We start from the raw sequence: 14,563 nt of genomic DNA, 5'->3' as shown, positions 1-14,563 counted from the left end.
GTTTGACGAGTTTGACGAGTTTGACGAGTTTGACAAAATGGTCACTTTCACCAATGTGACGAGTTAATTTGACCAGTTTAACTGATATATATATATATATATATATTACATTTGACTCATCTATATTATACAAATACGAAAATTAAAAAACCCTAAATACCCAAAATATATATCGGCTTTAAAAAAAACTTACCTATTAACGGGATCTACGTTTATTGGATGAGTTTCTTGGAGATTTCACTTGTTTCTCGCAGCAAATTTGCCAGAAAATCGCGCCGGAGAAGAGACATTCAAGAGAGAGAAGAAGAAAAACTCGAAGAGAGAGAACGCGATGTATGGCGGGAGAGAACGATAAAGAGGAGAGAGAAAATGAGGTAAAAAGTAGATCTATATTTTATTTATTTTAGTATATTATAATATTATATAAATAAAGGAAGGGTATTATAGGGATTCTACATTTATAAGGGTATATCTGATGTTGCCGTTTTTTTGTTACTGTGCGAGGGTATGGGCTGTAAGTGAAATCGACATTTAAGGGTATTTTTGCAATTGCCCCAGTTTGAAGTGTAGTAGTGAAATACGGTGTCGTGTCTCTGTTTCTCTTCTATTTCTTTCTTCCCGACCTTAACGGTGGAGAGGTGCAACGTATTTTCCCCTGGTGGCGTCTTCTTAACTCGCCACGTGGCATTATCTCCGCCGTCGATGGAGCAGATGCTGTGTATCTATACATGCACGGAATGTTACGAGACTGATCCATTGCATGTTGACCTTTATTTCAAGACAAAGGAACCATATGAATATTTCAAGCTAAACAAAACTAAAACATATTACGTATTTATTTTTTTTCTAAGACCAATATAAAATTTTAAAAACAATGGTTGAAATAAAATATTATTAAATTATCGTCATTTGGCACATAAAAGAATAGTTGTGATTAGTGAATAGGGGAAATTGTACTTTGTTTTAACATCGTAGCCGTTATCCTTTGGATAAACACGGGAGACCGTTTTACTTTCGTATAATAGCATATAAACCACACGAGAGATATAAACCAATCTAGATTGTCCGTACCTAACAGATTTATAAATAAAGAGGTTAAGAGAATTTGAATCCAAACTTTAAGATTAAAGATTCTAATACTCAACCAATTTATCTTAGGAGTTTTCCTTGTACTAATATTTAAATATAGTAGAAGACGTTTTCCATTCAAGCAAATGAATACAAAGGAGAGGAATAATAGGGATATATATATATATATATATATATATTATTTGGTCAAATTTTCATTTGAGTGGCCATCATATATTTGTGGACTTCAGACCAATCACTTTGCATGCTACTTCCTATTTCTTACCCCGAATTCTTCCTAAATTTCCCGGAAATTATATGAAAATAATATTTTATTTTATTCCTGTTTGTTATTTATAACAAAACAACATATAAATATGGAATCGAAATAAATTAGTGAGAAGGAAAATATAATAATAGAAACAAATGGGTTAAGAGGTCGAAAACCGATTGCTAATGCGATAATATATTTATGATCGAAACCTACCACACACCCATAATGGCAACCTCTTTTTTTTTTTTTTCTATCTCGGAATTTTCAGACTTTGCATTTATTGTCCTCCAATATTTCATTCTCTCCGATTTTTTCCCCTTTTTTTCGCATTTAGGGTTTGTCCTATGACGTTATACTCACGTCATTCCCATCGAATAACTTGAAAAATTATCTAGTAATTTTCTAAGGAAATCTAATTAAATTGAATGAAATATAATGTAGTTGTATTCGAATTCAATTTTTTGAAAATTAGTTTAATATAAATTTTAAATTAAATTAATAAAATATTATTAAATATAAAAAAAAAATTGAAAAGGAATGAAAATAGAAATTTATTAAAAATAAATATTATCAGGAGAATTAAATTGTACTAACATAACAAATACAATAAATATAATTTTTGAGAAAAACTCTTTTTTCTTCCGATTTTAACTCGTACGGAACCCATATATGTAGAGCCCAATTTATCTATAACTAATGTATACCGCATGTATATTGATATATATATATATATATATATATATATATATATATATTAAACAAAAAATAGATTATCAGATGTTTACCGAAATTACTCGGCAAACAAATTGGAAATTTAGGTTGTGAATAATTGATAATAAATGTGCTTATTTAATACATTTAGTGATAATCCTGAATCTATCTCTATTAATTTCGCTTCGAATTTATGTTTAATTATTCCAAGCATTTGGATGGAAAAAGAAAAAGAAAAAAAAAATCAGATATATGTAGACAGTTGATATAAAATGTCGGGAAATTAATATAAATCATTGAACTGATTGGACGAGGAAGACGCAAATGTCCAATTTTTTTTTTTTTGTCATCGACAAAAATCGTTTAGATCCACATGTTTGGGGAGAGTCCAATGATTTTGACAAATATTATTTCATTTTCTTAAACTGGAGAATGAGGTGGTGGACGATTTTCTCTGAATTTGCATGGTGCAAAAATCAAGTTCACATCCTTGTGAAAAACACGTATTTTTTTTTCTCCATTATAGTTATCTTTTATTTTAGTTCAATTTTCTTTTCAAAATTTGTAATTTGAAAAACATATATTCATTTTTTTAATTAAATTTTTGAAATTTTAGAACTAATATATTTATCCTATTTTATTAAACTCTTTTTAATTATGAAAAAATTGATAAGTTATATATATATATATATATCTCTCTTTTTTTTATTATGATCAAATTTGAATCTTTTTTTTTATTAAAAACATAAATTGTATATAAACTAAATCTAATTTTAAAACTTGAATATAACTTTTTAATATGTTTAAATGAGTCATTTCAAATAAAATATAAAACAATTTAAAAATAAATTATAAATTATTAAAAGTATCTAAATTGAAGAAGTACTCCAAAATTAGAGTCTAACAGTTTTCATATATAGAATCTTACATTTTCATATATGAATTGATATATTTATTATACCGGAAAATTCAGGTAAATACACCTCTTTAATTCAGTTAAATAATTCTTTCCAAATAAATATTCGAATCTAAATTGAAAAAAAAAAGTCTTGCCATCCAATCTTGGATTATAAATCGATATTTGTTATTTGTGATTAACCTAGAAACACGTTGCCGCCAGGAATCTGAAACTTTCAAAGTGAATAAATACACAATATTTTTATAACAGGCAGACAAATATACCGATATTAATATTATATTACAGATATATTAGTCCTTACACATATTCTAAAAAATTAAAAGTAAAAAGGCAGCGAGAAACTAAGTGAAAATAACGGACCAGAGACTGTCTCGTCTTTTCACATATTTTTTTTACTGCTTAAATTCGTAGTATCCACCGAAAGTTTTACACGTTAAGGGAAAAAAGACAAATAATAAAATGATTTAAATACCAGCAGGTTCAAATATATCAAATAACGATTATTATATAATAATAATTTAATATTATTCAGGTTTCAGATGTATCATAATGATCCATCACTGTACAAGCAAACAACGAAGGCGTCTATGAATCTGGTTTTTCTGCAGAAAAGTCCTCTCCGCAACGTCATCATCGTTTTAAATTTCCATTTAATATTTTAAATACAAAATCCAAAAAAGAAATACACTGAAATTTTCCCTAATCTAATTTCTGTGTTTTTAAAACACAAAACCTAATATGTGATGTCCTGGTGATGTTCCTTGATCGAAGCGCGAGAACAAGAACAGAGACTCTTCATGTCACACGTTGATTCTCCGACATTGAATCGCTTGCGATGCTTGAAAACAAATAAGAACCTGAAATAAAACACAAGATGTTTTTTAAAAAAAAAATAATCAGATTTGAATTATTCCGTTAAAGAAAATATGATTGAGTGGGAAAATGCAGCGTCGATTCATATATATATATATACCTTCAGATGACGACGTGCTCAGTTTCTCCCGTGAAGAAGAATCGCTCGTTGATCTCGATAACAGTGACGACTCTGAAATCAGAGGAAAACCCGATTGAGTTTCGAGCAAAACCCATCTCGAATCCGAAGAAAATCTGGTTTCATGGATCTGTTTTTTTACCTCTTGAGCCGTGGAAGGACCTCTTGCAGTGAAGAATGGCGCTCTGAATCCCATCTTGCTGAATCTGCAACGACTCGTCTACTCTGTTCGCCGGAGACATCGCTCCGACGGCCGCAGACGCCGACCGGCTCTTCCCCAGATGTCGCCGGACGATCCGAATCCCCGCCGACACATTGCTTCTCTGTTTCTCCATCGCCGGAGAAGACGCCGGAGATGAACCGTTCTCCTTCACGCTCTGTTTCTTCGCCGTCATTGCGTACAGTGGCTTTATCAGACTGAAGAACCGCTTCGACGAGGAAGAAACAGATGGCGCGGCGTCCTCGGACACCGTGCCGTCTCCGTGACGCGGCCTTGCAATTCCTGCCGTTTTCCGGAAACTCGTCTCTTTGCCGTCTCCGGTCTCCGGCGTTGACTTTGACTTCGGCTTCTTGAAGGAGAAAGCTCGGAACTTCGGGGCCGATTTCAAGAGGGCAATCGGAGAATGTGGCTTTGGACCGATTTCGACGGGGATGACTTTGTTCTTGGAGAAATGGTCGGTGGAAGAGACAGAACACGGCGTCTTCTTCGTCGTCGATGCTTCCGTTTTGTCTGGTTTCGTCGACTCTTCCGCGATCTTCTTGTCCTCGAGGGAGAAATCGGAGGGGGAGAGCTCGAGCTCGAAGAAAGAGTCATCTCCCTCGGCGAGTTCCACTTCGTCATCGTCCAATGCGGCGGAGGAACTGGTGGCTGCGTCGGAGATCCTGATTTCCCGGCGAGCTCTGCCGTTTGCTCGCCAGAACTTCATGAAGCTAAGAGATTCCATAGAGAGAGAGCTTGATTTGTCAACGGTAATGGTGATTAGGGTTTAGTATATAAAAGGAGAGATAGAGAGCTTCAGGAATTGTGTTTCAATGGTCCTGTCTTTTTTTTTTTATTAAATTTTCTTAGCTTTTTATTTACTTTCTTTTTTCCTCCTTTTGATTTTCGGATTCCTCTCTTTTCTTTTCTTTTTTCTCCTTTTTTTGGTTTTACTTTGAAAATATTTGTTCTATCCATTGTTTTGATTCCATTTGTTTATTTATGTCTTAAAAGGAAAAAAAAAACAGGTCCCCCTGTATCCTTTTTTTTTTTTTTTTTAATTATATGGATGGTTGTAATTAAAATTTAAAATAGGAGGGGGGGTTCATATTAGGACAAAAATCCTATATTTTTTCACACACGGAGGTGATGACGTGGCGGTACAGTCATCACGTGACAAAGCCAGAGTCTACAAAGTTACACTGATGCAGGCTAGAGAGAGATGACAGTGCAGAACAGATGCTCTGGTTCTGTTTTTTTGTTCAGATGTCCAGATTTTTTTTTCTCTATTAAGATTTTGTAATTTTTTTTAGATTCTTGCTCAACCCATTTTGCCAAGTTTTTAGATTTTTTTTCATAACACGCGCGTGTATTTGCTCCACGCGCCAAAGTTAATAATAAAATAACCAATAAAACAAAGATAAATCAAATGGGTAATATATGTATAAAAGAGTTTCAAGATCATTTCTATATCCTCTGTAATTTTTTTTATAATTTTGTTTAGAGGATTCTTTATTTGAACCCAAGTAAAGTAATATTTCTTCATAATATTATTTGGTTTATATTTGTCATATATATATATATATATAATTTGAATAACAAAATAGTTGGAATAATTGTTTTTCTTTGGTTCACGCATCTTTGCAAACGTCATACATCTTCTGTAAATAAAACAAAAAAATTATAAATACTATTTGAATTATCTATATATATATATTGTAATCATGCATCTTTTATAAATAAAAAATAAAAACGATACATTTGGGCAAATTTACTCAAAATAATATATTATTTATTTGTTTTTTTTCATTGTTTTTGTTACTGAATTGTACTGTGAATGCAGAAAGTGGCGCGTGGGGAAGTTTCAGAGAGGGTAAACTGAGTTGGCGTAATCCATTGATGTGATTGAAAGCAGCAGAAGAGGAAACGATGGTGACGAGAAACTTCCAAAAAGAGACCCCAAATTCCCAAAATTTAAATTCATAATTAAATATAAAAATATAAAGTTTAAAAAAGAAGAGGGAAAAAAACAAAAGAGGAAAAGATTTAAAAAAAAAAGAAAAGAAAAGAATGACAAAAGGAAACGTTTACGTGCTACAAAGGAGAGAAAGACAGAGAATTGGGTCTTGTCCTAAAAAAAAAAGATAACTTTGGGTTCTTCCACGAGACAAAAGCCCAATTGGTGTGCAAAGGAAACATGACAAAAAATAATTAAAAATATTTTTTAAAAAACCAACATAAACGTGTTTATTTAACTAAACCCAATTCCGAAATTATTATTTAACAGTAAAAAAATAATATTTATGTATCGCCTTGGTGTTACCTTAAAAATCAGTATACCAATTAGCCAAACAAGTTTCTGTATGTCTACGTTTTTTTAAAAACGATATATAGAGAACGTGAAACTCCAATCATAAATAATTAAATACGACAGTGTACTATTTTTTGCTTGTAAAATGTTTCAATGGGGCTTTAGTTTTTCACTTTCTTTTGCTCGTAAAAGATGAGGGTCCAAGTTTTAAGTGGCTAAAGCTTTGACTCCAAAAGCTATGTTTGTTCTTTCGGGAATTACCAAAAATTTTCAACCCTCTTTCTCTTTAAAAAAGGGCTCTTCTTTTAAGTTATATACATATTTATATATACTAATCTATAACATTATATTTTATAATATATATATATATATATAATGTATACACATATTTAAACCGATTGTTTAAAGACTCTTAAAGGATGGAATGCCCATGGACCAAACTTTTTTGTTGGGCTATCCGAATTTCAGCCTAACAAAGTGGCTACTATATACTTTACCAAAAATAAAGTGGCAACCACATTTAATTGATGAAAACTGAAAAGTTTGGATATAAATAATAATATGAGATTTAATACTTTTTCATTCAATTTTTTTTAATGTTGGATATAAAGAATTGAGGATATGACTGAAGGACCGACCTTGTGTTAATGGCTTCCACGATCAATAAATACCTCAAAATTTTCCACGTAGGTTAGCATCAATTCACCTCTAACTCTAAGGCAACTCGGTTTCCACATTATTCGTGAAAAATAAGAATCATTATTTATTTTCCCTTTATAATATGATTTAAATAGGGATTCTTTCAGGACTCTACACTAGTTTCTTTTATTTGCAGTTTTAAAACTATAAATAATTAAACAACAATATCTGAAAAAGAGGCGGCTATTTTTATGCTTGTTACAATATATTCTTTTTTATATATAATATGGATATTACCAACTTTTTTGTAAAATGATATTTGAAAATTTCAAACCAATATATTAAAGTCAATCCACATGTTTGTGTACAACATGTAAATAATCGAGTATTGTTAGTTTCCTTTTAATTTTTCATATTTTTAGTTTGAGCTTTTTTATGCAAACAAAAAAGACAAATTCTGTTTCATAGTTAGATGACATAGAAAAATATTCATTCTTATTGTTGTTGTCGCCTCTAATGTTTCTCTTTTTTTATTTTTTTCAAAACAAAATAATAATTTTTTTTTGTATGATTGTGTAATGTGAGAAATTAACGAATGGATTTTCTTTTATAAAATTCAAATACATTGGCTAATAAAACTATTCCCCATTGAATTTTAAGGTGAGCCCAAGTAGCCGTGTGGGGTCTTTCGTGTCCGTCCATAATCAAAACTTTGTAAAATTTTGTCACATCGACTATGAACATCCAACATCTTAATAAATACATACATATCCAAACGTGTCCAAATCAAGTTGTTAACTATATAGAATTTCAATTTTTTTTTTTTTGAAAATGGATTTTAGTTTTTGACTTTGATTCCACTTGCTTGGCTTTTATTATAAAAAATATGTAAAAAATATAAAATTTAGATTTTTATTCAAAGAAATTGGGATAAACCAAGTTTGTATGGTAAGATAATATTTAACGGGTGTTTTTATCCCATATTATAATTTAAAAGAGGTATTTATCCGAACTTTTTCGATCTTTTGAGATTTAATTAGACCAAAAATTCGATTTTAGTAAATAATGATCTGAAAATCGGCGATAAGGCCTCAATAGGCCCAATAAGGCTAAGACTATTTCTGATCCAATTGTGTGTGTAATGTGCGAGGTTTTACATATGAACTATTCACTAACAAATTATTTTTATTACGATTATAGAATAGCATGAAGTAAATTTTGAAGAAGTAACAAAAACGGCAAGTAATTAAAAAAAATTATATGAGGGAAATTACTGATAATAAATGGCGTTGGGAGAAATAAAGTGATTTTTATACATGAACAAGTAAATCAAACGTAAAAAAAAAAAAGACCAACCATGCACATATAATATAAGATATATTTTCTACAGACAATAACCTAAACATTCACAAGGGCATGAATCAGAACATGATGCAAAACTCCAAACTTTTTTTTTTTTTGGGGGGGGGGGGGGGGAATAGGTTGCTTTAGCAAACGCCAGACACCCTATAAAATGCGCGCAAAATGCCTGCTGAGCATTCGCTGAGAAAATCTGTTTAAATGGAATGGCCTACCAAGCGATTCACGACTCTCTTTGACGCCAAAAAAAAACGACAGTTTTTTTTTTCTCCCAAGATCAAACGGTCTTTTTAACGAAGACACTTCCATGGCGACACTCTTAGTACTGGATTTCTTGCACACTAAGAAACATGTTTTTCTCTAGGGTTTTGCTTCTGGGTTTGCAATATCTCATGAAGGGCATTTTCTCAGACCGCTCAAGTTTCGATTTTTCCGAGGAAATTTTAGAGAGAGAGATCGGTCGGTATGTCTGGGGGGACTAGAGGAAGTACGTGAGCTGTTGCTTCTTCCTGGAACCTCCTTCTCCGTACAGATCGTTCCATTGCTTCAGTTCATTCATCACTGATCCTTCTGCAGCAAAACTTGCAGCAACCTGACCAGAAAAAAAACAAATCTTATAAGTTCATATGAATCAATGAGATATGAAAAAGGTAATGCTTTGAGGGAGGAATGAATGGGGAAGAAGAGAGGGTTTATGAACCTGATTCTTAGCTTGTCTCATGTCTTCCATGTTCAAAGATCTCAATGTGATGGCTCTCTCCTCTGAAGTTTCTTCCTTCGAATCCGATGCCTCTTCAGTGCCTTTTCCTGCTTCCTGTTTCTTCTTCCTCTCCTGATATTTTAAAACAGTATATACATGTATGTATATGTCTACATCAATCAGAAAGCCAAGAACAGTAACATTCAGAGAGAAAGAGAGTGAAGATGAGTGCTTTTTCACCTGATCTTTCAATCTTTCCTGCTGGCAACCACATTTAATTGATGAAAACTGAAAAGTTTGGATATAAATAATAATATGAGATTTAATACTTTTTCATTCAATTTTTTGATAAAAATCAACCCGATATCTTTTTCTCCCACGAGAGTTTTCTGATTGAGATTAAGGCTGAACAAACCTTGAGATCGCTTCCGCTGTATCCTTCTGTCATCTGTGCAAGTTCCTGGAAATCGAGATTCTCTGTTTTCTCCTTCGAGAGAAGGGTTCTCAAGATCTTCTCCCTGCTCTCTACCGACGGAAGACCGACCATAATTCTGCCCCGAAACGATACAAAATCAGACAAACCCGATTCAGACGAGTTGGGGATTATGCGGTATTAAGAGGGATACTGTTAGTTTTCATGCTTTACCTGCGTTCAAACCTCCTAATGATTGCTTCATCGAGATCAAATGGCCTGTTTGTTGCTGCAAGAACGAGGATACGTTCACCTGGTTTTGTCATAAGCCCGTCCCAATGTGTCATGAACTCGTTTTTAATCTTCCTCATAGCTTCATGCTCTCCGACCCTTGTCCTTTGCCCCAGCATGCTGTCCACTTCATCCACGAAAATGATCGTGGGCGAGACTTTTGCTGCCAGAGTGAACAAAGCTCTAACGTTCTTCTCGTCTTCCCCAAACCATTTCGAGGTTATTGTGGACATGGAGACGTTGATGAAACTTGCTCCGGCTTCGTTTGCTATGGCTTTTGCCAGCATGGTTTTTCCTGTACCAGGTGGTCCGAAAAGGAGAATTCCTCTGCAGGGTTTCAGGAGGCCACCTTTGAAGAGGTCGGGCCTACGAAGAGGAAGCATGACAAGTTCTTGAAGCGATTCTTTGGTTTCATCTAAGGCACCGATATCTGCAAACGTCACGCCAATCTCGCTTGCCGGGATAACCTCCGGCCTTATTCGCTTCTCAAACTCGTTATCAGGAGGAACTTCCTACATGGATGAAGAGGAAAGAGAGAAATGAAAATCACCGGTTTCGTCCAACATATATTCATTTCATCTCAGCCTGTAAGAACGTTAAAAGAATGTCTGGTTTTTTTCCCACTTACGGGAGCTTTTGGAGGCAGGGGATTTTCATTGTCCTTCTTGGTCGAGGGAAGTGACTTTTCCATCTCGGTTCTGCTTTCAGGCGCAACTGTCTCCGATTTTGACTCACTCTTTAAACCTATTGTCCCTTCACCATCTTTTCCCTGAATCATACAGAAGGCAAGAACCATTCACTTCCATTCTCTTTTCAGTTCAATTATTCAACAGCAAAAGATCAGAATCTGTAAAAACCTTAGAGTCCGTATTTGTGTCGAGCTTCAAAGAGTCCTCTAAACCTCTGTAGCCTTCCTGGAAGAGACTCAATCCATGGGACAAGCTGTTTCCAAAACCATGAAGAATTTAGCACAAAAACCGGAACTTGGATGACAGATAACAATGGATGAATGGGTTAAAGAAGAGGAAGTTTACTGTTTTAGTACCTCTTGGAGGATATGATGAGCTTCCCGTTTCGGTATTCGGGGTCCTTGTTGTTCATCAGATGATAAGAAATAGCGGAAACCACGATTTCCTCTATGTGGTTGCTTAAAACCATGGTATCTGCATGGCATATCGAAGCTAAATCATCGCATTCAAGATCATTGGCTGCAAGAACCTCGGCTATGTGGTTCTTGTTGTCCTGAAATTGTATCATCTTCATGTCTTCTTCTAGTCGGGTTTTCCAGCTGACAAGTTGAGATTCCTCTTCCGGTGTCCTGATCTCGATGTTGTAAGGAAATAAATCAGAGATTTCCTCACTAACTTCCTGGCAATCATCTTCGGGTTCCAACAACCTTGACCCAAGTATCAAGACAGGGCCAGAGACCTTAGTCAAAAGCCTCTGGAACAACTTGTAGAACCTTTCTGACTCAAGAAGCTTCTCGATGTCCCTTAGGTATAGTATTACCGAATTGGATTCTGATACTGATACCAATACCTGCAAGCGAAAAAAGGGTATAGACCAGTTTAAGCACCAGGGGAGTTATCAAATACCGGTAGCATTTAGAAAGCAAGCAGCTTGTCAATGATTTTACCTTGTAAAGAGACTGCAGGAAAAGTTTCTCATCGAAACACAAGTTTGTAGCGCGTTTACTTGAACCTAGTAGAAGCCATAACGGGGAAAAAAAATCGCAAATGAGCAAGTGGGTAAGGATCTGAAAGCCGAATGCCATATATGCAAGAAAGGTAGAAGCTTTGGTGTAACATGAAAATGCGATATTTTCAAAGTTTGATCCAGCAAATGAGGACAGGAAAAGGTGTAGAAGCGGCAGGATAACAAGAAATTTAACTTTCAAGAATGATGAAGACCCACCTGAAACAGAGACTGAAGAACGAGAAGATTTGCTGCTGATATCAGAAGCAGTGGAGGCATTTCTCTTGTGCTTTGGAGGTTTACTAGAACTCTCAAAGCTCCTGAACAGTACATGAAAGAGGCTAGTAAGATTATGCAAACACAGAAAACAATTGTATAAAACGCAACAAAAGAAAGATCAGATACAACAAATTCACCTTGAACAAAGATCATTGCCACTGGTATGCCTACGCAAGGCTCCTGAAGTTTACAAGAATCATATTTCCTTAGAACTTGTTTAAAGAGAGAACTTTGAAGCATTACAATAACAGGGGGAAGAGGGGATTTGTTAATCTACCTCTTGTTTCTTCCCGTGGATTCAACATCGAAAAGGAGCCCATCAAAGATGACATTTTTTCCAATGTCATCTCGGAGATAGACCTCTTGTGAGACTTAACAAAACAAAGGTTAAGATTAGAGATTCATGGGTCTGAATGGAAAAAAGCATAACACTAAAAACACGGAGGAATTCCAAGTAACTTACAGGTTCCTTCTTGGTGCACCCATATTTACTCTGTATCTGTAACAAAGAATTAGACCAGAGAAAGGTTTTAGTGGCTGCTCTTTAGCAAGCAAAGTCTTCTTCTTTTTTTGGAATTATATAGTCATTACCTTGACAGAGAAGTCGGTTATATCAAGAAGCAAAAGCTTTGACTCGAAGTAATGAGCGAGAGCTCTAGCAAGCATTTGCTGGTAAAACTCTGCAGAGGAAGAAGGAAGAGTCATACCATTAACAACATGAAACAGTTTCAGAAACAAAGGAGATGAGATTGAGATCTTTGTTAACAGATGTTAAGAAAACTTACCAGAAGGTCCTGACAGAAGAATGGCCTTGCTTGCAGGTGCAAGATTCCGCGTGTGCTTCGAGATATCGTACTGCTTAAGATGAACATACGCTGCACTTGTCAATAGAACCCGTGTTCTCTCACTGTCAATATCAAAAGCAACCGACGAAGAAGATGATGAGCAAGATACTTTCTCAACCCAGCGGATATTACACATCTTTAAACAAAAATTTTCTGACAAAACAAAAGTATATGGTTCTTATGAAAAAGTTAGAAGCTAGTGCTTTGTTATCTGCCACAAACAGGCATGAACCAGGACAGGCTTTTGCGGTAAAGATTTCAACTTTCATACACCATTGCTGTGACCAACTGCAGTTCTACAGTCCAAGTTCTAAACACCAAAAGGGCGAAGTTAATATCGAGATAATGTCAAATTTCAGAGTGTTGAACCAGAATCTTGTTTTTGTATCTGTCACTAAAGTCCTTGACAGTAACCTTCATAGACAAAACTCAGCTTTAGACAAAAACACTCTCCCCAAACTAAACAAAAGTACAAAAAACGGATGTGTTGTGTCTAAGATATATAGTTCCAGATTCATAATCCATTCAGAGGCCAAGGTAGAGAATAGGGCCAATGAATCCAAGAAGAAGGGCAAGGTCGAAAATAGGAAAAGTGGGAGACGAGAAGAAGTAAAAAAGATGGAAAGGAACAAAAAAAAAACAAGCATTGGAATTACATGTGGGGAGGGAAGAGAATCTTTCTCCTTTTCACCAAATCAAACCCACATGCTTCTTGTGCACCTAACCTAACCACTTCCCATAATTTTCCTTTCTTTTCTGCCAAACAGAAAATTTTCTGGGGGACCAATCACCCATCTCTCCCAGTACCATCTCTCTCCTCCTCTCAACCCCTGAGTACCCAATGATTCTAGGATCCTTAGCCTCCATTTATAGATTCTAAATCCAATACCAAAAACCCGTTTTAAAAAAACCCTCTTTTTTCCTCATGATTCACTGGGAATATTCAATCTTTTGACAGCTTTGAAATCACATCCTAAAGAAACCCACTTCCCGTCTTCATATGCTCCTCCTATCTACATCCATAAATCTGAAATCCCTAACGATTTTGGCCAAAAATTCGAAAATCTTTGAGCTCAAAATGGTTCCATAAAACAGGGTCAAACCATCATCACAGAAACAACATCAACCATCATGATAGATGTGAACAAAACAGAGCAGCAAGAAGTGAAAACGCAAGCAAAAATACCTTAGGAAATACGGAAACTCGTCAAAAGTGACTTTGCTCTCTCTCCCATCAACAACCTGTCTCACTAACTCTTGCTCAATCTGCTCCACGGCCGGACCGTCCACCAGATAACCCGACCCGTTTGCCCATTTTCCCAAACTCTGACCCGAAGCTAACCCGATTCCCAACCCGACCCCGACGCCTAGCGCCGACAAAAGCACGCTCTTTTGCTCCATTTTCGACAAGCCCAGAAGATCCAGAGACCAGAAGAACAAAACCCGGTTTCAAATCACGCGTTCTGGGTGGGTTTCAACGAACCTAACACAACATTTACCCGGAAAAAAATTGAACTTTCCGCGAGAAGAAAACAAAAGACAGAAAATTTGGGTGTTTTTTTTTGGGGATTTTTGTGTTGTAAATAGAAATGTTTGGACGACGGAGAGAAAATGGGCTGACGAGTGGGGAGCGATCGTCGTCTATTTATAGCAACGCTTGGCTTACTCTTATGGACGTTAACCCTTTGCCGGGAAAAAAAATAAAGAAACCCAAAAGGGAATTTAAGAGAAAATTAATTAAGAAAATACCCCCCCCCCCCTTTTTTACCGAAAAAACCATGTTTTTTTACCGATGACCGGCTACTCCTGTATTTTCCCTCTTCCTGTCTTTTCCTACACCTTTTTTCCTCTTAAAACAAATTCCTTAATT

General features: G+C 35.2%; 2 protein-coding genes across 2 annotated transcripts; both read right to left on the bottom strand.

Moving 5' to 3' along the window:
• Positions 1-3,588: 3,588 nt before the first annotated feature.
• Positions 3,589-5,028, bottom strand: LOC104811941 (probable membrane-associated kinase regulator 5). The gene is made up of 3 exons (XM_010538829.2): positions 4,106-5,028; positions 3,946-4,017; positions 3,589-3,829 (listed from the first exon to the last, which is right to left on the bottom strand). Exons 1-3 carry the CDS (start codon positions 4,905-4,907, stop codon positions 3,768-3,770), a joined length of 936 nt encoding a protein of 311 aa, XP_010537131.1. The 5' UTR covers positions 4,908-5,028; the 3' UTR covers positions 3,589-3,767.
• A 3,641-nt stretch (positions 5,029-8,669) lies between these two features.
• On the bottom strand, positions 8,670-14,322 carry LOC104811940 (putative ribosome biogenesis ATPase nvl). Its single transcript, XM_010538828.2, has 16 exons — positions 13,880-14,322; positions 12,634-12,755; positions 12,440-12,528; positions 12,312-12,347; positions 12,126-12,219; positions 11,986-12,028; positions 11,789-11,889; positions 11,511-11,575; positions 10,920-11,413; positions 10,732-10,816; positions 10,503-10,643; positions 9,818-10,386; positions 9,555-9,722; positions 9,412-9,439; positions 9,172-9,303; positions 8,670-9,063 (listed from the first exon to the last, which is right to left on the bottom strand). The coding sequence occupies exons 1-16, from the start codon at positions 14,092-14,094 to the stop codon at positions 8,950-8,952; spliced, it is 2,496 nt and encodes an 831-aa protein (XP_010537130.1). The 5' UTR covers positions 14,095-14,322; the 3' UTR covers positions 8,670-8,949.
• Positions 14,323-14,563: the final 241 nt, after the last annotated feature.

The sequence above is a fragment of the Tarenaya hassleriana genome, unplaced genomic scaffold, assembly GCF_000463585.1.
Source record: "Tarenaya hassleriana unplaced genomic scaffold, ASM46358v1 Cleome2, whole genome shotgun sequence".
In the NCBI taxonomy this organism is placed as follows: domain Eukaryota; kingdom Viridiplantae; phylum Streptophyta; class Magnoliopsida; order Brassicales; family Cleomaceae; genus Tarenaya; species Tarenaya hassleriana.
Note: the sequence above shows the minus strand (reverse complement) of the source record. Positions and strands in the feature narration are given on the sequence as shown.